Source organism: Mercenaria mercenaria, chromosome 3, assembly GCF_021730395.1.
Source record: "Mercenaria mercenaria strain notata chromosome 3, MADL_Memer_1, whole genome shotgun sequence".
Taxonomy (NCBI): Eukaryota; Metazoa; Mollusca; class Bivalvia; order Venerida; family Veneridae; genus Mercenaria; species Mercenaria mercenaria.
This window is the reverse complement of record NC_069363.1, coordinates 28,886,659-28,909,188: the sequence shown is the minus strand read 5'-3', so window position 1 is coordinate 28,909,188 and position 22,530 is coordinate 28,886,659. Positions and strand designations below refer to the sequence as shown.

At 34.8% G+C, this 22,530-nt stretch overlaps 2 protein-coding genes across 3 annotated transcripts in view; one reads left to right on the top strand and one right to left on the bottom strand.

Annotated features, from left to right (window-relative positions):
• Positions 1 to 2,108, bottom strand: part of LOC123525198 (transmembrane protein 53-like) — a 23,415-nt gene extending 21,307 nt beyond the window's left edge. Inside the window, exon 1 of the mRNA XM_045304048.2 lies at positions 1,930 to 2,108. Coding sequence (XP_045159983.2) covers positions 1,930 to 2,108 — 179 coding nt within the window. The remainder of the gene's footprint in view (positions 1 to 1,929) is intronic.
• LOC123525197 (armadillo-like helical domain containing protein 1) lies at positions 2,089 to 22,530 on the top strand. Of its 2 annotated transcripts, XM_045304047.2 has the most exons (13): positions 2,089 to 2,241; positions 2,364 to 2,644; positions 6,424 to 6,492; positions 7,083 to 7,249; positions 7,580 to 7,776; positions 8,981 to 9,065; positions 11,613 to 11,732; positions 13,537 to 13,609; positions 14,560 to 14,605; positions 15,104 to 15,187; positions 19,222 to 19,299; positions 19,681 to 19,762; positions 20,453 to 22,530. In XM_045304047.2, the coding sequence occupies exons 2-13, from the start codon at positions 2,442 to 2,444 to the stop codon at positions 20,470 to 20,472; spliced, it is 1,224 nt and encodes a 407-aa protein (XP_045159982.1). In that variant the 5' UTR covers positions 2,089 to 2,241; positions 2,364 to 2,441; the 3' UTR covers positions 20,473 to 22,530. The 2 variants fall into 2 exon arrangements, with proteins under 2 accessions (XP_045159982.1, XP_053394071.1); XM_053538096.1 differs by having other exon boundaries at positions 2,204 to 2,644.

Genomic DNA, 22,530 nt, shown 5'->3' with positions numbered 1-22,530 from the left:
TCTGCTTCCAAGGAGCATTTAGATGCATATTTCAAGGAACTAGGAAATGTACTTTCCACTAGTAATTTACATAGTCGCCCTGATTACATTTACAATATTGATGAAACTGGTGTTAGCACAGAACATTCTCCAGCAAAAATAGTTTGTGGTAAGGATTCCGTAGCCCAATGTGTTACTTCACCAAGGTCTAGCAATGTAACCATTATTGCATGTGGTAATGCTTTAGGTAACTATGTACCACCTTACTACATTTTCCCAGGGAAACGTTGGACTGATGAACTATTAAAAGGAGCTTCACCTGGTTCAGATGGGGAAATGTCAAAAACTGGATGGTCCAACTCCAATGTGTTCCTGAACTATTTGACAAAACATTTTGTTAAATATGTGCCATTGTCTGAAGACAAGAATAGCCAAAAAACATTAATTCTGTATGATGGCCATAAATCTCATATTGGTCTTACTCTCACTGAATGGGCAACAAAGAAGAATGTGATACTGTTTGTGTTGCCGCCCCATTCTAGTCACTTGACGCAACCCTTAGATGTTGGTGTCTTCGGACCATTTAAGTCCATGTATAACCATGAGTGTCATGTTTTCATGAAACAAAATCCTGGAAGTTCTATTACCAGATACCATGTTGCTGAACTGACGGCACATCCTTATATAAAGGCTCTGAGGCCAGAAAATTTGATTGCTGCCTTTCGTAAGGCTGGTGTGTATCCATTTGATAAAGATGTTATAAATCCTACACAGGTAGCACCAGCTGTCATTTATGAGCCAGAGGTAGCACCTAGTGACATTGATACTTGTTCACAAGACACAATTCTGTATGGCGCTGATTCTACAGATGTATCAAATCAGTCTAGCTCACCTGTAACAAAAAACGTTCAAGTCGTTAGTGAAAAGGGTGTAAAGGAAGTAGGTTCAGTTAGTGAAAATAAAGCTCAAAGTTTTTTTCAAGAAAGAAAAATAGTCAATGTAGTGAAGAAACCAAAACCTAAATTTATTCCACCATTTTTAGCTGGAAGCCTCATGAAAAAATCAAACCAAGACATTCTTCACACTTCTGCAAACAAAAAACAGAAAGTTGATTCTAGTGCAGAAAAGATTGCTAAGAAAAAAACATTGAAAAATGTAGGCAAAAGTTCAAGTTTGAATGCCAAAAATGCAACAAATGGTCAATCTACACCAGTGCCTAGTACTTCAGGTCTAAATAAGGGTGGCCAGCCAATTAATTTGTCACCAGACAGTGTAGACAGTGACAGTGATATCTCAGTAAATGATAATGACTTGTGCTGTGTGTGTCATGATTGGCAGCCAGAGGAATTACGCGGTTGTCAGACAATAGTTTTTGTCAAATGGGGCAAATGTGACTTTTGCACACATTGGACACATTTAAAATACTGCAGCAATGTGTCTGTATTGAGAAGAGGCAGTGTGTTCAGGTGTCCACACTGTCCTCAGCAGGAAGAATAAAACAAAAAAAATACATTGAAACTGTTCCTGTTTAAGTTAACTGTTATTTTTTCCAGTTGAAAGTTTATATAAATTGTTTAAACCTACCTGTTATGAACTGTGACTTTCATGAACAATATCAACTGTTTTATAGTGTGCACAAACATTTAATGAACCCCTAGGAAGGCCTCAATCAAATACCGCGATATTACAGGATTATGGGAAATTTTAAGTAGGTCAAATATGGCCGACATTTTTTTGTGTTTTTCCACAATTCTCTGCTGGCTAAGAAAGAAAAACTTTTTGCAACTTATGGCAGACAGATGACTTGAAGTTATGATACAGAAAAGAAACTTAAGGTAAGAATTTATCGATATGTTATTTTTGTTCCAACCGCAAGTACCGCGATACGAGGGAACTCCATCCTAAGATAACAAAGAAAACGAATATTTTCGAGGACGAATATCAACCTACCCTCTTTCGTCATATATTTGACCATACTTCGAAAGATACTTTTCTGTACAGCCCAACCACCCTAACAAAATAACAACGGGTTCTTTCTTTCCAGATAATGCATCTTCTTCGTCAGCAAGTGTGTCTGCCGGAAGCGGAGTAGGAAATGTTATATCGTACTCGAGATCGTCGTCCTCCATCTTTCGTCCTCAGTATCACTTCCGCAATATGTCTGCATTTGCGATTGGCTAATCGAAACATAGTTCTCCAATGAATGGACGTTTTACAATTGTAAACAAATATGGCGGTGTAGCAACAAGACGCTTTCTCAAGGCAAAATTTTATAATTTTGTTTCTGAAACTGCTTTTATTACATGATACAAAAAGTCCAATCTTTTGACGTCTAGTTACTAATGAAAATATGAAATTTATTTGATAGAAATATTTTTTCACAGGAGGACGATTTATATAAGAAAGAAGCAGGACAGGTGCCCTTAAAATTTTCATCTTGAGGTAGTGCAGAAGACTGAGAAATGTCAGCTAAACAACAAACTGCCATTTCGAAAGTGATGGCAGTAATGCAGGAATGGGACAAAGGGAGCAAGACAACTCGTAAAAAGATTTTACAAGATTTTATAGCCCAAAATCAAAATAAGACTGGTCCAGAATTGGAACAGGAATTTGCTCAAGCAGCCAGTCTTTTTCTTACTCGTTTAACAGCTTGGCTTAGGTTAACGTATCCTTTTTTAGTATAATATCATAGATGTTGCGTAGCTTGCAGGAAACCCTGTACTTTTGTAGTTATTCCCACCTGCATAGCTTCTTGCATTTCTTTCCATTGAAAAACGCAGGAAGAGATCGATCATTCCTATATGAAAAATTAAGGTTTATGGCAGAAAATGAATTAACGTTTCAAAATGTATAAAATGTAGATAAAGTAATTAGATTCAAGAAACAATTGTGTTCAAGCTCAGTTAATTTTTCTTGTGTTTTGCACATCTTTTAACTGTCCCAACCTTACTCGTTCTACTCCCAATTTAAGCAAAGCTTATTTTATGGTCAGAAACGTTATGTTTATATGGATCTAATTCATATGTGGCCTCTACAACAGTATGAACTTTTGCTGCCATACTTCTTTGGCTAATCAATCCACCAAGGAGTTACCCAGCACTGTAATAAAAAAGTGCAACTGTAATAGCTTAATATAATCCTACAAAATATACTACTATAATATTATTTATATTAGGTTAAAAAGCTTATATGAGCTCATGTTGTTTGGAGTCTGATCTCTTGCTGGCTTTAAATGAAGCTCACCTGTACTTATATACAGTTTACTAAACATTTCATCTTTGTGCATGAAAAGAGGGTTAGAAGTCACAATGTTAAGAGATAAAGTCAGTTAGGAATGTTTTAACAGTGCTGAAAGTGCAGCAATTGCTGAATTAAATCTGTCGTCTTTTTTCTTCCTTTCATTTTTATCTCAATGACAGCTATATATAAACATTGAGGTAAATCACCAGTTCAAATGGTGTAAGAGAGTTGCACTAACTACTGTCCAGGGGAAAAATGAGTATTTATAAAAATCTACTATGGTTGTAGTATTTAATATGCTGAGTGGTGATCAGGCTTGGGGTAATTGAATACAGTAATTGTAATCACCTGTAATTGATTACTCAAATACAAGTATTCAAATGTATTTGATTACTCACCTCAATCTGATTACATGTAAGGTAATTTAATCAATTACAGTGAATTTTCTGCCTGTAATTATGATTACTTTCTGATTACTGGAGGAATAGTATGACACCAGGGTATAAATATATAAATTTACAATGTAAGTGATTATCTAATATGCTTGCTTCACTTCATCTGGAGAATATTCTTAATAAGTTCAATGTATTCAAAAATGTCAGTTCATTATTATCCCTAAACAATTAAGAGGTATAATGCAGTTTGTCATCTTATTACAGTCTTAACATATTAAGGACCAATAACCCACTGTGTCACCTACATCATGTTCAGTGGGTTCAGGTATTATGCACAGGTTAGAAAATATGACATTTAGCAGTTGATATACCAACAATTTACACAATGCCCCTGGGTAATGCAAACATGACATGCCTGAATTGAAATCAAAATGTAATTATTAGATTATAGCTTAAATTTATACTTCAAAATGCATTGTCAGAGATTTTTGTGAGCAGTCCCTTCTCTGCAACCAACCATTCCTTTCAACACTTTAAGGAAAGATGTCATAGTGGGTGCTGAATTATTTATTTTACCCGAGGGTTGTTCTGGGCCCATAAAGGCCAAAATGTAAAATGTGCCCATCCATAATTTCTGTGGGTGCATTGTTGATATCTAACTTTTCAACCCATTTGAAGATAAGTTTTTATAAAGCTTTTACTAAAGGTAATTGATTTTATATAAAAATACCTGGAAGCATAAATACCGAATATTAGAAAATGGAAATTATGTTTTTAGTTTGTTTGCCACAGCTTTCAATAAAGGTTAAATAAATGCAATAAATTTCACAAGTTAATAATGATTAAGTGCAATGATAGCCTACAGTGAGAGACAATGCCAAAAATGAAGTTTCTCGATTTCCACATTAATGAATCATTAATTGCATTGTCAAATTGCATTCTCAAATCTGTAAAAATTAAAAACCATATATTCAGTTATAAATTATATGCCTGTATTTCTGTCGTCCAAACAAATGGTTATATTGAAAGTAATCAAATGTAATCATGTTTACTAGAGTGCAAGACAGTAATGTGATGTAATCAATTACTGATGCAAACTTAGTATAATCAAATGTAATTGTAATTAGAAAATATCAAAGTAATTGTAATGGAATTAATTACTGTCACATGTAATCAGCCCCAAGCCTGGTGGTGATAGTGTCTTGACTGTTGTATGTACTACCTTGATAGCCTAGCTAGTGGTAGAGGTCCGCTTTGAGTGCAGGAGGTCATGGGTTTGATCCCCAGGTGCTTTCATACAAAAGCTCAGCATTAAAAGGAAAACTGGCTTCTCTTCTCTCATACCCTTGAGGTGATGGATTCCATCAGGAATGAGGTGTCGAAAGTGGTTAATATAAGATGATAGAACTTGCTTCACAATCAGCCTAAAATAGATTAGTATAAACTACTGTCTTATGTGTGGTATTAAATAGTTGTTTATGTTTAAATCATCTTGATTATTAACCATTTTGTAAAAAAGGATGAGGCAACTTCTTTGTCATCTAATTTCTTAAATCTCCTACTTTATATGCTTCTGTAGTCCTAGTTTATATGCTTTGAACAGTATATTTTTGACTTTATCTTGGAACTGCAGTTATCTGTGACAAATCTTGCAGCCCTTTGTACTTTTCAATCTTATTCATGTCTATATCATAAGGGGACTATATTATATTCTAAGGTTGGTCTAAGGTTGGTCAGACAATAGAACTATATAAGCATTTTCAGAAGAGAGGTAATCTAATATTAACCATCAAACATCTGATCAGTTTTACGTGAACTTTATTGCAGTGATTTTTTTCTCCAAATTGTGAATGGGTCAGGAACCAGGAAAATTGTGAAAATTAGCGTCGTTTTTCTCAAAATTGTGAATTTTTTCCCCTTCATTGTGATTTTTTTAAATACTTTGTGAATTGAAATTTTTAATGATTGAATATGAACATATGGGTGTAAAAAGATAGGTATCTAAATTTTACATTCATATATTTATTCCAAAACGAATGCGGTCACCGTTTAAATGATTTGTACCCGATTCGTACCTAAATGCATTATGAATTAATGTTGAAGGGTCGATAATATAGGGTGACGTAAGTAACAAATCTTGATTTTCTCACAAGTTCATAGCAAACTTCTTCAGCTCATACCGTGCTATCTGCCTTCCAGATTTAGCCCTATCTCACAAGCGTCAGAAAATTTCGCCCTCTTGGATACCCCATTACATCATACTCTAATCTTAGTAACGGTGTTTCCCAATGCACATGCGCGGTACGAACTACCAGTAGGCATTGCAAACTTTTACGTTTTTTGATGTTTTTTCCACTATCTTTAAAAGTTTTCACACCAATTGTGAATGGGTCCAGAGGACCCAATTTGAAAATTGTGAAAGACCGTTTGCAATTGTGAATGGGTCCAATATTTGGTACCACTTATATAAGGAAAAAAACTGCTGTATTGTGATATCATTTTTATGACTTATTTGTGTTTAAGGAGATGCCAATTTTACTGTTTAATACATCTCATTTAACTAGGTAAAAAATGAATTATTAAGAAAACACTTTCCTTGCCCCTTTCAACAGTGTTTAAATAGACAGAATTCTCAAAAAAAGCTTGTTTTACTGTTAATTTCACTTGTTTGTTTCTTTTATTAAAGTAAAAGAAAAACTAAATGTATTTAAATAAGTAAGATCAGCTTTAAGGACAGATTTAACTGTTGGATGTAAGCTTGGCCATTAAGTATAAACCTAAAAGAGAACTAAACCTTAACTTAATTTAGATACATGATTGGCACCAGTTTGAATGAGCAACTGAGAGCAATTTCTATATTCTTGTCGGCTTCAAGTGGGTATGTATCATTTTTTGACTCCAGTGCTGTAGCTAGTGAATCTATGTAGCAAGCCAAAGCTGCTCATAAAGGTAAGGTAGATAGGCTACCGATGCAGATATCTTGAGTTTGATCTGCAGGTAATCAAAACATTCTCATGACCATTTGACTGAAGACAGTATGTCTGAAAGTATCTTTGACTTATATGGGGATGATGTCATTTAACCACAAAATCTGCTGTAGACAGATTTACAAACATCCATTACATAAAAGAATAATGTTAAAGCTGCAGGTAGTAACCAGTATTGAAGACTACATTACCTTGCTTAAATTGTATGTTCTAGTCCCTGTTATGCACATCATTTTTATTCACATTTGTTAAACTTTTAATATTGGAGTAATGCTTTTTAAAGTGCCAGGATGCTGATATTTTATAGAAGTTTGAAAATAACTATGCTTACAAAATGAATTAGGTGGAATAGAATATGTGTACACCTGAATTTACAGCCAGGTAATTTGCCTTTTCTAATGTCCTATGATGTTTATAAAAATGTACAAGAATGAATGTTGAAATATTTTTCAGTTTCAAAATCCAGACTATTTTATTTCAGCCACAAGTTTATGGCAGAATTTCTAGAAGTGGGTGGTGTTCTAACTCTGTTGGAAATTATAGGACTGAAACAAGCCAAAGAAGAGGATAAAAGTGAAGCTCTGAAAAACATCCACTTCATCGCTAATGCTGGCAGGAAATACAAGGAACTAATTTGTGAAAGCTACGGTAAGTGATCTACAATTATTCAATGCATGCACTATGATGCAGCACCTTAAATTAAATTTGCTGCATAAATAACTTACTGAAACGGGGTTATTGCACATAAATGTCACAGATATTTTTATGTATGTTTTTTTTTTCTTGTATGATTTGGATTGGTTGAACATTTAGAAGGTAGATAAAGCTGTTATATGGATTTTGTATTATTGCCTTGGCAAACTAAAATGAACTTGAAAGGTGTGTTTTTCCATAAATATATTAAGTATTTGGACAAGGCTGTGTTAACACACATGCTTAATACATTTTCACATTTAAATCTACATTTATACCATTTAGGTATAAGAGCTATCGCAGAGTGTTTAGCGAAGTCCAAATCTGAGGAGACGCAGGATGCATGCCGGAACTTGTTGCTGATGCTTGCACAGGGTAATCCCAAGTTTGAGGTTCAAGTGTATAAAGGGCTTATTGCTCTTCTCCCTTGCAGTTCACCTAAAGCACAACAGATGGCAGCACAGTCACTTAGAGTTGTACAAGTAAGTTATTGTATTCTTCATTAAACCAAATGTATTTATCTTCCTTTTCATGATAAACATGTTGAAAGGTGCTTTACATACATATCACAGCCATTCAAAGGTGCCAAAACCATCCTCTATTAGCGCAGATCAGGACTGACCTGACCAGGGGGCAGAGTTAGAGAAAAGTACCCAGAACAGAGAGTTTGAATTTTTAGATACAGCATGTCCCACTAACTTAGTAAAGATGGTCAGGCTCTTTAACAAGCATTGAGTAGAGTACAGATACACAATACACATGAAGCTATCTTTTATTATAGCTAATACCATTTTTAGCTCGTTTGTTTGTTTAATGTTTTCGAAGAAAAAGTAAAGCTATTGCACTCGCCCCAGCGTCACTGTTAAGTTTTTGATAAAGTCAACTATCTCTGTTACTATCAAAGCTATTGACTTGAAACTTAAAATAGTTATTTACTATCAAAGTTTACACCAGGAGAAACAATCTCATTAACTTTGATTGAATTTTGACAGAGTTAAGCCCCTTTTTAACTTAGAAATTTTTGGTTAACGTTTTTGATAATGTCAAATATCTGTGTAATTAGCAAAGCTTTTGACTTGAAACTTGAAGTATAGTTATTTACTATCAAAGTATACATCAGGAGAAACAATCCCCATAACTTTGATTTGAATTTTGACAGAGTTATGCCCCTTTTTAACTTAGAAATTTTTTGTTTAAGTTTTTGATAAAGTCAAACATCTCTGTTAATATCAAAGCTTTTGACTTGAAACTTAAAATTGTTATTTACTACCAAAGTCTACCCCAAGAGAAACAATCCCAATAACTCTGATTTGAATTTTGAGTGATGCCCTTTTTTAACTTAGAATTTTTTGGTTAAAATTTTATAAAGTTTTTACTGCCAAAGCTCTAATTCAGAGTCAAGCACTGAGAAAAGCCAAGCGTGCTGTCTTACGGACAGCTCTTGTTATTGCTAAACCTGGCTGTACAGGCTTGAACATTTTATCTAGCTATCGAGAAGTGCATTGGCAGGGTAGTGTTACACTTTTGCAAGTGAATGAAATTTGAATTGTGTATGTTTGTAAATGACATTTAAAATGTCTAGAAAGAGTCAATGTAGTATTACTCTATAGACTACCGCTATAATAGTACACTGTAGCAGCAACAACAACAACAAGTAACGGTATTGTTATTGATTCTGTATTTCAGCCTATTGTGAAGAATGCTAATCCATCCATTATAGAACCACTCCTAAATCTGCTGAAAACACTACATCTCGAAGTTCAGTTTGAAGGTATTTATCAAACAGTCAATTTCTGATTAAAAATTATTTAAGAAATAACATATCCCAAACAATGATTTGTCATTGAATAAAATCATTGGAGTTTAGATGCGAAGGAATTATATCATGAGGGCACAGCCCGAATGATATAATAATATGCATTAGAACTCCAAACAATGATTTTATTCTCGCACAAATCACTGTTTGAGATATATTATCTCGATTCTAACACATTATCAAGAATTATTATGTATGTCCTTGAGGATATACATCAAATATTTGCCTGATTTCTGTTGATTTCTTTTCCAGCGCACTGCATTGCCGTCTAACGCTATGACGTAATAATTGTGACGTCAGAAAAACGAATTGTTAAATAATAACACACAGTTTTCAGCCTTCTTTGTTAAGTAGGAAAACAAATCGTGTCATGTTAGAATATAAAATTAATGTCTTACATCATAATTATGTCTCCCCCAGGAGATATATTGTTTTTGCCCTGTCTGTCCGTCCGTCCGTCCGTCCGTCCGTACGTCACACTTCATTTCCGAGCAATAACTGAAGAACCATTTAACCTAGAACCTTCAAACTTCATAGGGTTGTAGGGCTGCTAGAGTAGACGGCCCCTATTGTATTTGGGGTCACTCCGTCAAAGTTCAAGGTCACAGGGGCCTGAACATTGAAAACCATTTCCGATCAATAACTAGAGAACCACTTGACCCAGAATGTTGAAACTTCATAGGATGATTGGTCATGAAGAGTAGATGACCCCTATTGATTTTGGGGTCACTCCGTCAAAGGTCAAGGTCACAGGGGCCTGAACATTGAAAACCATTTCCGATCAATAACTAGAGAACCACTTGACCCAGAATGTTGAAACTTCATAGGATGATTGATCATGAAGAGTGGATGACCCTTATTGACTTTGGGGTCACTCCATCAAAGGTCAATGTCACAGGGGCCTGAACATTGAAAACCATTTCCGATCAATAACTAGAGAACCACTTGACCCAGAATGTTGAAACTTCATAGGATGATTGGTCATGAAGAGTAGATGACCCCTATTGATTTTGGGGTCACTCTGTCAACGGTCAAGGTCACAGGGGCCTGAACATTGAAAACCATTTCCGATCAATTACTAGAGAACCACTTGACCCAGAATGATGAAACTTCATAGGATGATTGATCATTAAGAGTAGATGACCCTTATTGATTTTGGGGTCACTCCGTCAAAGGTCAAGGTCACAGGGGCCTGAACATTGAAAACCATTTCCGATCAATAACTAGAGAACCACTTGACCCAGAATGTTGAAACTTCATAGGATGATTGGTCATAAGGAGTAATTGACCCCTATTGATTTTGGGGTCACTCCATCAAAGGTCAAGGTCACAGGGGCCTCAACATGGAAAACCATTTCCGATCAATAACTAGAGAACCACTAGACCCAGAATGTTGAAACTTCATAGGATGATTGTACATGCAAAGTAGATGACACCTATCGATTTTGGGGTCACTCCATTAAAGGTCAAGGTCACAGGGGCCTGAACATTGAAAACCATTTCGGGTCAATAACTTGAGAACCACTTGACCCAGAATGTTGAAACTTAATAGGATGATTGGTCATGCAGAGTAGATGACCCCTAATGATTTTGGGGTCACTCTGTGAAAGGTCAAGGTCACAGGGGCCCGAACATTGAAAACCATTTCTGGTGAGTAACTTGAGAACCACTTGACCTAGAATGATGAAACTTCATAGGATGATTGGTCATGCAGAGTAGATGACCCCTAACGATTTTAGGGTCACTCTGTTAAAGGTCAAGGCCACAGGGGCCTGAACATGGAAAACCATTTCCAATCAATAACTTGAGAACCTCTCGATCCAGAATGTTGAATCTTCATAGGATGATTGTTCATGCAGAGTAAATGACCCCTATTGTTTTTGGGGTCACTCCGTTAAAGGTCAAGGTCACAGGGGCCTGAACATTGATAACCAGTTCCGATCAATAACTTGAGAACCACTTGACCCAGAATGTTGAAACTTCATAGGATGATTGAACATGCAGAGTAGATGACCCCTATTGATTTTGGGGTCAGTCTATTAAAGGTCAAGGTCACAGTGGCCTGTTCTTGTAAAATCATTTTTTGGAAATAACTTGAGAACCACTTGACCTACAATCTTGAAACTTAATAGGATGATTGGACATGCAGAGTAGATGACCCCTATTTATTTTGAGGTCACTTGATCAAAGATCAAGGTCACAGGAGCCTGAACAGTGACTTGAGATCCACCAAGAGTGTTGAAATTTAGTGGGATGACTGGACATGCCAAGTAGATGATCCCTATTGCAGCCAACCATCAGTGTCTCTTTGACTTTCGCTCCTGACCCCTATTGACTTCTTGCCTATAGGACTTTGCATTGGGGGAGACATGCGCTTTTTTACAAAAGCATTTTCTAGTTTTATTTCTTTTTTTCTATTAATTTTATCACTGTTAGTGCAATACTTATGTAACAGGCATCTAGAATCATTGCCATTGAATTACCATATGTATATATTTCCAGCGATTGAGTTGATTAAAGAATTAATGGATTATGAAGTTGGTCAGATTTTACTGAGTGGCCTTGTTGGTGCATTAAGGCCTGCTAAAGAAGATATTATACAGAAACCAGATCTTCTAGAAGGTAAAATCATTTGTCTTTGATGTCATTATATGACTTTTATGAATGTCATAAAAAGGAGATTTTCATAAATTACAGAAACTGTTGCATTTTGCCACATATGCTGTAATGGTAATTGGAAAGACCATTAAAACTTGCACCGCAATGTTTGGCCCACAGTTAGGGTGAAACTTTTCAACATGTTCACTTCCACCAAGTTTTGCATAGAATGTAGATATATGACACCAAAAAATGATAAAGTGGAAGACGTCTTTGATACTGGGAAAAAAGCATAAACAATGTTGATTTTCGCCATTATTTTAGAACTGGTACAACAGTTTACTGCCATCTGCGCAATATTTTTGGTAATTTTCGTGCAAAATTCGTTTGTCAATAAATTTGTACCACCTATCATATTCACAGCACCCACATTTCGTTTTTTTTTTGGTTTTTTTGAGAGAGAAAAAAATGTATATAATGTATGAAATCTGTGAAAAGGGAGTCAGTGGCACAGTGGTTAGCAGGTTGGACCAAAATGCCAGCGATACGGGTTCGATTCCTGGTCGCGGCATATATCCCGACTAGTATTCAGTGCTGGGTGATTTACTTAAATTGGTACTGTTCCAGCAGTGTCGGCCTAGACTGGATGCTGGGGAGGTAAAAATGACGCCTGCTGTGGGCTTGGCTGGAAATTAAGTTGTTCCATCCATTCCAGGTGGGGACTTTCGTCCACTATACCACATTAAACAAGAAACTTTTTTTTATATCATTTGATATCCTCTCCAACTGAACATCTGTGTATATTGTCATATACCTCTTTTTATACGCCCGTTTGAAAAACGGGACGTATTATGGAAACGCCCCGGGTGGGCAGGCGGGTAGCGTCCACAGACTTTGTCTGGAGCATATCTTCTTCATGCATGGAGAGATTTTGATGGAACTTGGCACAATTGTTCACCATCATGAGACGGAATGTCATGCGCAAGAACCAGATCCCTAGGTCTAAGGTCAAGGTCACACTTAGAGGCCAGATACAAGAATGTCTTTGTCCGGAGCAATCTTCTTTATGCATGGAGGGATTTTGATGTACATTGGCACAATTGTACACCATCATGAAATGGAGTGTCATGCGCAGGTCCCTTTAGAATTACTTCCCTTTCTTGTTACTATAAATAGCTTATATTGTAACTTTTTCATTACTAGTCATAGGGAAAAATCGAGACCACTAGTACAACATGCATGTTACATCCAATTTTGAGGTGTATTTTGACCTATCTCTACCTGGTAAGGATTTTTGTTTGGACTTACCAATTTTTTTTTTTTTTTTAAGATTAACTTCCCTTAGTTGTTACTAAAAATAACTTACATTGTAACTTTTTTATAATTGACCATAGGGCAAAACCAAGACCATTTTTCTGTGGTACAACATAGATGTTACTTTCAAATTTTAGATGTATTTTAAGGTATCTCTACCTGGTAATGAGTTTTTTTGTGGACTTAGAAAAACGAAAGAATTACAAAAATTACTCAAAAAAAATCATTGTAAACAACCACAAAATTAAAATTTCATTTGCAGATACAGGTGCTAGTGTAAAGAAATTTGCTGTGACAGGTGTATATTGTGACATTCTGGCACTCTTGTTTCTGCTGGAAACAAATGAAATAGATTATAAAATTTTGTAACTAATTAAGTTATGCACTGACCTTTAGTTTTGAAGTAAAGTTTCTTTTAAGCTGTAAGTAGTGCGATATGTTATGTGATCAGTGTGGTATTTTTCCTATAAATTTAATTACCTTGTAATAATGTGTTGTGCTATATCTTATTCAGATGCAGATGTTCCCAAAATGAATGCACCGCTGCCTGTATTTGTGCAGCAAGCTGCGGCAGCAAAAACAATAGGGTCAGTAAGAATAACTACTGTACTTGCCTCAGCCTCTGTATTGCATTACACTTGAAGTTTTATGGAATGCTTCTCAATTTGGTTATGTCTTCTTAGCTGCTGCCCCAGTTATCATCAAACCTCTCATAAGGATGGTCTAGGTAAGGGGAAGACACTTTATTGCTAAATGTCAGGTATCCAAAGGTCATGGTCACTGTGGTCAGATTTTTTTAACAGTGTTGGTTAATGTTTATGGAAGCATCTCGGTCTTATTATCTTCTTAACTACTGCCCCAGGCCTATAAATATCCAACCTCACAGAAGATTGGTCATGGCAGAGGACACATATCAGTTTGTTTAGGTCCAGGTACTCCAAAGGTCAATGGAGCAGATTTTGAAATAATCATGGTTAAAGTTTAATGGCATGCTTATAAATTTAATTGCATCTTCTTCATTAACTTATATCTACTTTTGTTGCTTAATTTATGTACCATCTTCTGTCTAGATAATCTGATTTTTAATAACCCCCAAGACACTCCTACTCATCCCCAGATTATAGTCACACCATTAAACAAAACCCCTCCCACACTCTCACACAAAGGTGAAAAAACTGAAGTTTTCTATTGCATTTATTATTCTCTGCCATTTTCTTTTCTCCATTGGCAATCATTTTCGAATTGTCAAAAGCGTTGTCCTTATGGTAGCTCTTATTATTTTCGTTCAAGATGCAGCGCTATACTTCCTATATTTTCAGATAATATAATATATTCTTGCAGTTATAACAAATTTTCTTGTTCACTCTCATTAGTCGTGTAACATTCATTTCAAAGGTTTTCTTTCAAAAATGATATTTTTTTTGTAAATTTTCAGATGTAATAACTTTTCATTCACTCATCTCTAAAAAGTAAAATATGTGAATGCTTGATAAAATGTGAATGTGAGGAAATTCTAATTTGTGATGTTTGGTTTCAGAATCTTGGCTAGAGAATCAAATGAGTTGGCAGAGAAGCTGATACAGGTATTATAGCATTGCAACATGTTTAATTAGGACTTACTTAAAAGTAGTGACGAAAACATTGCCTATGCATGCATTTGATACAAGAAGTTACACTCCACACCAAATGGCAGTATTCCTGAAATAAATGTCATGGAACTTCAACATACTTTACTAAAGCTACTAAAATGCCATTGCATGCAGGCTACATGCTGTTAATTTTATAGTCTTCAAGTTAGTGACTATATAAAACTGAGAGTAAAACATATCCCCACTGTAATACATACATATGCAAAAAATCTCTTTTTCAATTTTGAATAAAAACGTAAAATACAATCATTATTTATTTCAGGCAATTTTTTTTTTTTTTGCATGTATGATCATGCCAAATTATGTATAATTAGTTTATTGTATTCTTCAAACAGTTTAAACATTGTTAAACATCATATCTATAAAAGTCAGTGAAATTATTTTTAAAGCTTATTTCATCTAATAATTGAGTTTTCTTATTGAATTTTACAGTTAAGAGTTGTTCACAATTTGTGTTATGCCATGGGTAACATGGATTATGCAGATAGTCAGAGACAGGCCAGTATATCTCTAGAGGTAACATGATAGTCTGTATATATTTGTATTCATACCCTAAATTTCTGTTACATGTTCATGATGTTCTTGTTTGAAATATTCTGCACAAATGAGATGCATTTATTAGTCTCCTACTGGTGGAACACTGGAGGGGACTATACGATTGCCCTCCATCTGTCTGTTCAAGCAAATGCGAGAACATTTGTTGGGTACAATAGGTAACGGTAAATTCTATTCATTCCATACTGCTTATTAGGTACTTTTTAACAATATAACAAAAGAAATAACCAGTGAAGGTCCGTTCATAAGAATGTCCGTTCGTCTGTCTGTCTGTCTGCAAATCTGGATACTGCAATTACTCAAAAAGTATTCAAGCTAGTTACCTAAAACTAGCGAATAGAGAACAATATGTAGATTATGCACGTACATGACTTATGCTTGTAGGTCAAACAAACGTTCCCCATGATGAGACAATTTGTCAACACAAAAAAGTCATGATCTATGCTTTTTGGTTAAAGGTCAAGGTCACTGTTCAAGATCAAGTAAAAAGGACTTCGGACACTTTCTATACGAATTTGCCTACTCCGAGAGTGAGAAATAAACTACTAAGAAATAAGTATTTAGTTACATATACCATCAAAATGCATATTTGCAATTATTTCTTAAAGTCAAGTTTTCAATATTTGTTTCATAGAACAGTGATTTTTGTTCTAAATAGAATTACGCACCCTGTTTTATAGATATAAAAAGTGTTTTTCTTTATAAAACATTGTTCCCACCCGCGCATCAAAACCATATTTGGCCAGCATATGTAGATATTAATTATACACATTTTCTGTGACTATTGTTTTGATGCAAGGGGTGGAACAGTACTTTTAAACAAATATATAACTACAGGGTGTTCCCAAATGTAAAGTAACCAATACTTTTTATATTCAATTTTAATAAATTGATAGTCACATATTTTTACATCTGTTTGTAACTCAAATACTATACCAATGTTTGAAAGGGTACACATAGGCATTTTATACATGTAAAGTAGTGAAAGAATTCATCATTATTCGTTCGGTAAATTTTTTTATTGTAGATTGACAAATATGTGCTTTAACAAGTTTTCAATATTTGTTTCATAGAACAGTGATTTTTGTTCTAAATAGAATTACGCACCCTGTTTTATAGATATAAAAAGTGTTTTTCTTTATAAAACATTGTTCCCACCCGCGCATCAAAACCATATTTGGCCAGCATATGTAGATATTAATTATACACATTTTCTGTGACTATTGTTTTGATGCAAGGGGTGGAACAGTACTTTTAAACAAATATATAACTACAGGGTGTTCCCAAATGTAAAGTAACCAATACTTTTTATATTCAATTTTAATAAATTGATAGTCACATATTTTTACATCTGTTTGTAACTCAAATACTATACAAATGTTTGAAAGGGTACACATAGGCATTTTATACATGTAAAGTAGTGAAAGAATTCATCATTATTCGTTCGGTAAATTTTTTTATTGGCTTATCCTGGTTGTTTGTTATAGTAGATTGACAAATATGTGCTTTAACATACTTGCAACACACCAGGTAATCTTCTGCATGACCCCCACCCCCACCCCTACTGACGACGCGGACGTCACTAGTGATGAGGATGTAATTTGTTTTCCATTTTGTTTTTATTATGTTTTGTATTTCTTATATATTTCTCATTTCTGATTGATATGCCTGTGATGCATAGGCCAAGAACAGTGGCTTCATGGCAGGTCATATCATTGACGGTTTCACATTCAGTGTGATGTCACGAAAGTGATGTGTCAAGTCGCTTTCCATGCAGATTGCATATGTAAATACGGCTAGATGCAAAAAAGAACTAAAAGATCCAGCCGAGCTGGATACATTTTTGTAACATGTTTAAGCCAAATGAGCCGTGTCATGAGAAAACCAACATAGTTGCTTCGCGACCAGCATGGTTCCAGACTAGCCTGCGCATCTGCGCAGTCTGGTCAGGACCCATGCTATTCGCGTTCAAAGCCTATCGGAATTAGACCAACCGTTAGCGAACAGCATGAATCCTGACTAGTCTGCGCAGATGTTGGTTTTCTCACGGCACGGCTCATTTGGCTTAAACATGTAATTAAAATGTATCCAGATCGCTGCATAAAAATCCACCTGAAACTCGGCTGGACGTTTTAGTGTTTTCGTGTCTAGCCGTATTTATATTTTAAGTCATCTGTTGGTTTTCTCATGGCGTGGCTCAAATGTAATCTGTGCCACTGGTACTTATCCCAAACAAGAACCAACCCTACGGCCTTGATAAGATGACTGCCTTTTCTTAGTATTAATGTTATGCTATACACAACTATCTGCCATCACTTATAAAAGAACTATACAGACATGTACATGTACTTAAATAACTACCTGAACCACTGCAACAAAACTGACCGGTCACTTATACATGTATACCTATTCACACATGTAATGCATCAAATACTTTACATTACGAACAGTGTATAGATAAATCAAATACAGGTTGTTTGCAAAAATATCGTTCCATTTTTTATTTATCTATAGGATTTTAATCTTAAAATGTTATTTTTCCCTTAAATAAAATGATTTTGTCATTTTATTCGACTGTAATTCATACATTTAAAACTTGCGTAAAGTGATGACATTATTTTTTTACGGAAATTAAACATTTTATTTTTCCAAGAAAATATACCCTGGCCTAGATAAAATAAGAAAAACATCTTGATAGGAACGGATACAAACCAGTTTCTGCTGTAATAACTTAACTAACACATTGGTTTATCATTGACTCAAATCGATTTGGGTATTGTTTAAATAATTAATGAGAATTTTGCCTTCAAAATGTAGGCTAGAAGCATATGATAGTGTCCGAAGTCCTTTGTTTCCACTCCATAACTTTTATATGCATTGAAGGATTTTTCTATTACTACACAGAAATGACCCTCATGATTAGACAATGTGCTGATACATGACCCATGGTTGTCAGTTAAGGTCAAGGTTAATATTGAAGGTCAAGTAAAAATTATTTCCACTCCATAACTTTTATATGCATTGAAAGATTTTTCTATTACTACACAGAAATGTTCCCCATGATTAGACTATGTGTCGCACACATGACCCATGGTTGTCAGTTAAAGGTCAAGGTAACTATTGAAGGTCAAGTAAAATTGTTTCTGCTCCATAACTTTTATGTGCATTGATGGAATGTCTTGGTACTGCACACAAATGTTCTCTATGATGAGACAGTTTGGTGTGTTCATGATCTATGCATGTAGGTCAAGGTCAGTATTGAAATTTAAGTAAAAATAAATTTTGTTTCTTAGCTCCTAAATGCCTTGAAGCATTTTCAGTCCTAACACTTTTGCCAACAACCACAGGGGAAGAACTTCAACAAAGTTTTCCACAAGTAGGGGACTTCTATATTGCCACTGCAATACTCAGTCATTTGTTTAGTTTGGAATAGAGATGGTGTTCTTTTAAATAATAAGCTCATTGTGGTAATTAAAACTTTGCAAATAAATTTCTTATTGATTTTAATATTAAACATGCAGTTTAGACTGTTGTCTTATTTTTTTTTTTTATTCTTTTCACCTCTTAAACACTGGACTTTGAAGGAATTTTAATGCACCCATGATTAGCAGGTTTATCATAATGAAGTATGAATTGAAAGCATAATGGTACATTAAGAAAGAAGTCTCTTTAGGTAACTGTGACAATGTCAGTAAGAAGTACGTGTAATGATTATGTCTGGTGTCAATTTTATGATATTATAATTTAGTGACTCGTTTATTGGCTTGTTAGTATATCATGTACATGTAAAATATTAAATTTTAGTGAGCATTAAATTGGTATTAAATATTCACAGATTCAAACCCAGTTGTGTTTATAATCTCTCCTACTTAAAAGTAACTTTTCTAGTTTTTCCAAGGAGCACAATATATAAGCTTCATGTTCTCTTCAGAATTACTAAAACATAATCTTAGAAGGTATGTTTACATGCTAAATGTCTTAAATTTTGGTTTCAGTATTTGTGTAGAACATTCCCTATTGTTGATGATCATGTAAGAGATGCCATGGGAGATAACCTCTATGATCTGTTTATGGTAATTTTATCCTTTAGTTGAATAGTCAGGAGATATTGTTTATTACTTAAGGTAGTTTGCTTAATGGGTTGTTTTTTTATTCATAGCATACAAGAGAGAGACTTTCATTCTAGACAATACTAATACTGGGCATTCAACTACAATTTTAAGTTGGCTTTGGGAATTTGCATGTCAGACTTAATGTAAACAATACTGCACTATGTTGATATTCATTTTCTTGTGTATATTGTAGTTTAACTTCTTTTGGCCTATCCTTTAAAAATTAAAGAATATTACAATCAAGCCTTTATTGTTTAAACAGTGACATTTCCTCCTTACGAACATAAATGATCAGTAGATGAATTATGCATAAGTAAAAGTCTTTTGTTGTCTATTTTTCAGTCGAATCCAGAAACACTGTACTTAAACATGAATCATGTACAGGCGGATGTCCTTGTCTCTAACAAACTCAATATTCCTAAATGTAAGTATGATCCTTCCACTTTAGCAAAAGATAAATATGTTGAGTGTGAAATATCAATATAGGTATTGTGTACCACTTCAATTAACTCTTTGATTTTATTTGAAAGTAAGTTTTTGATTGGCCTATATGTAAGTATCAAGTACATAAAGTTTTAAAGATATAACTGATTACAAACTAATGCTTACTTTATGCCTTAACATTCAGGAATGGTACGTACTAGTACCTGGTTCATATGGAATAACAAGATTTAATAACTTGCACTCTAGTCAGTGAGGCGTTTTATTATGTCTCCCTACACACAGTGGTGTGGGAGACATATTGATTTACTCCTGTCTGTATGTCTGTCTGTCACAAAGCTTGGCCGCACTGTAAGTCGAACATTTCTCATACGATCTTCACCAAACTTGAACAAAATATGTTTGCCAATAAGTCCTCGGCCAAGTTTAAAAACTAGTCAAATCGGCCCAGGCACTTTCGAATTATGGCCCTTGAACATAATTACTGATACACCAGTACAGAGATGTAGACCAGTTACTCCAACTCCAACTCCAACAGATACCAATAGGCTGCAAACAGTATATAAACACAGACTTTCTATTCAGATGACTAGGCAATTGTGGGAGATATGCGCTTTTCTCAAAAGCATCTCTAGTTTTTCAATGCCCTAAACTGTCAGGTTATTTTTTTCAGTGGTAGAAAAAGTAGAATGAACAGGACAGGAGTCACCAGTCTGCCATCAGAATAGCAACATATCAGAAGCAAGCAACAGAAAATATGCTACTAAAATCCAGTGACAGAAATAAACAAAACCGACAGAAACTGTCAGATTGTAAAACACTATGATAGTACAGATACTGTGCTGTACATTACTTTCTTTGACTTTGAAGATCAATGATTTTGTCCAAAAAGGAGATTTTTTACTTACATTTTAGTAAAAGGAAAATCACCACATGAATGTTGTAGATGGTAATTATGTTGACATTATTGAAACATGTTACAAGTCCAGAAATACCCTTATCTGTCTATAGTCTGTACCATATAGCTTAACATTCTTTTCATGTAAAACACTGAATTTTAGGCTGTCATTGCATTTCATTCATTTGTTTGTTCTAGGAAAGACAAGACACGGAGACATTGACTTTTTATACGCCCAAAGGGACGTATTATGTTATACCCCTGGTGTCTGTCTTTCCATCCGTCTGTTAGCAATTTCGTGTCCGCTCTGTAACTCTTGAACCCCTTGCAGGATTTCAAAGAAACTTGACATAAATGCTCACCACACCGAGACAACGTGCAGAGCACATGTTTTGGATGTCTCGCTTCAAAGTCAAGGACACACTTAGGGGTCAAAGGTCATATCAGTTTGTTTTGTGTCTGCTCTGTAACTCTTGAACTGCTTGAAGGATTTCAAAGACACTTGGTACAAATGTTCACCACACCAAGGCAACATGCAGAGCGCATGTTTCGGATGACTGGCTTCAAGGTCAAGGTCACACTTAGGAGTCAAATGTCATATATGACTTTGCTTTGTGCATATTGCTCTGCATTGCAGTGCTCATGTTTTTATTTGGCAGATTCCTGTTTTGTTCACTTGCAATAATTTTTTTTTGAATCACTTCCCTTTTATGTTACTATAAATAGCTTATTTTGAAACTTTTTTATTATTTGCCGTAGGGAAAAACCGAGACCATTTTTCAGTGGTACAACATGGATGGTACCTCCGATTTTTAGGTGTTTTTTGACATACCTGTACCTGGTAAAGATTTTTTTGTGGACTTTGAATTTTTTTCAGAATTTCTTCCCTTTGTTGTTCCTGTCCTTTGGGCTTCAACAGTCAAGTTTTTTAAATTTTGCTCCCATCCTCTGATGTAACCTTTCAGTCGTATATTGCCCCACTTGGCAGAGCTCTTGTTTTCCATGTTTGTATTATTATAAACAAGATGTTTCAGTTCATGTCTATTATTATTATTTATATACCATTAGTGTTGCTTTGCCAAGATAATGCAAAAAGTAGTGTCAGCTTTTGCTGCTTAAAATGGTTAATCAGTTTTAATAAATACTGTCAAATATGTTTTAAAATCTGAGCAGTGTTTTTAAAATTTCCAGAACATAAATATTTGATAACTCAATACTTCAGACTGGCTAGTAAACATTAAAGTAACAAATTTTGACCCAGTAAACAATGTGGCAAATTTTTGAAGCATGGTTTGCTCTGGTTAGGAATCGGAGAATAAATTTGTTAAATAGTGACTATTTATAAGAGAAGTTTGCATCATATATGATAGTGAAATTAGAGTTTCTCTGTGGGTGTCTTATTTTGTTGATTTTGAATCAATGTGGATTTGGATTCTACCATGTTGGAATTCTTTCTTTAGGAAGCCATCCCTCTGGCAGAATATCAGTGGCTGATTCAGTTGTCTGCCCTTGCCTGAAGTAATGCCTGAAGATTTACCTCAGTGATCTCAGTACCAGTAAAGTAAACTATACCACACATTAGTTAGCTGATTTTATGTCAGTTACACTGGCCTCATTGTCAAGTTGGATCTTTAATGGATTACAAGAAAGAATGATGAGCTGAGGGATTTTTTTTTTCCCTATAAATGTTTTTCTGTCACCGTCAGTTGTTGGAATACTGTCTTATAAAAAAGTATTTATCTAAACACATATGGTGATACGGTTTATGTTATTTGATGACATGTGTCCAATTATAATCTGTGATAATTTGTATTTTTTGTCTGTAAATTCTTTAATAAAATGTTTGACATGCA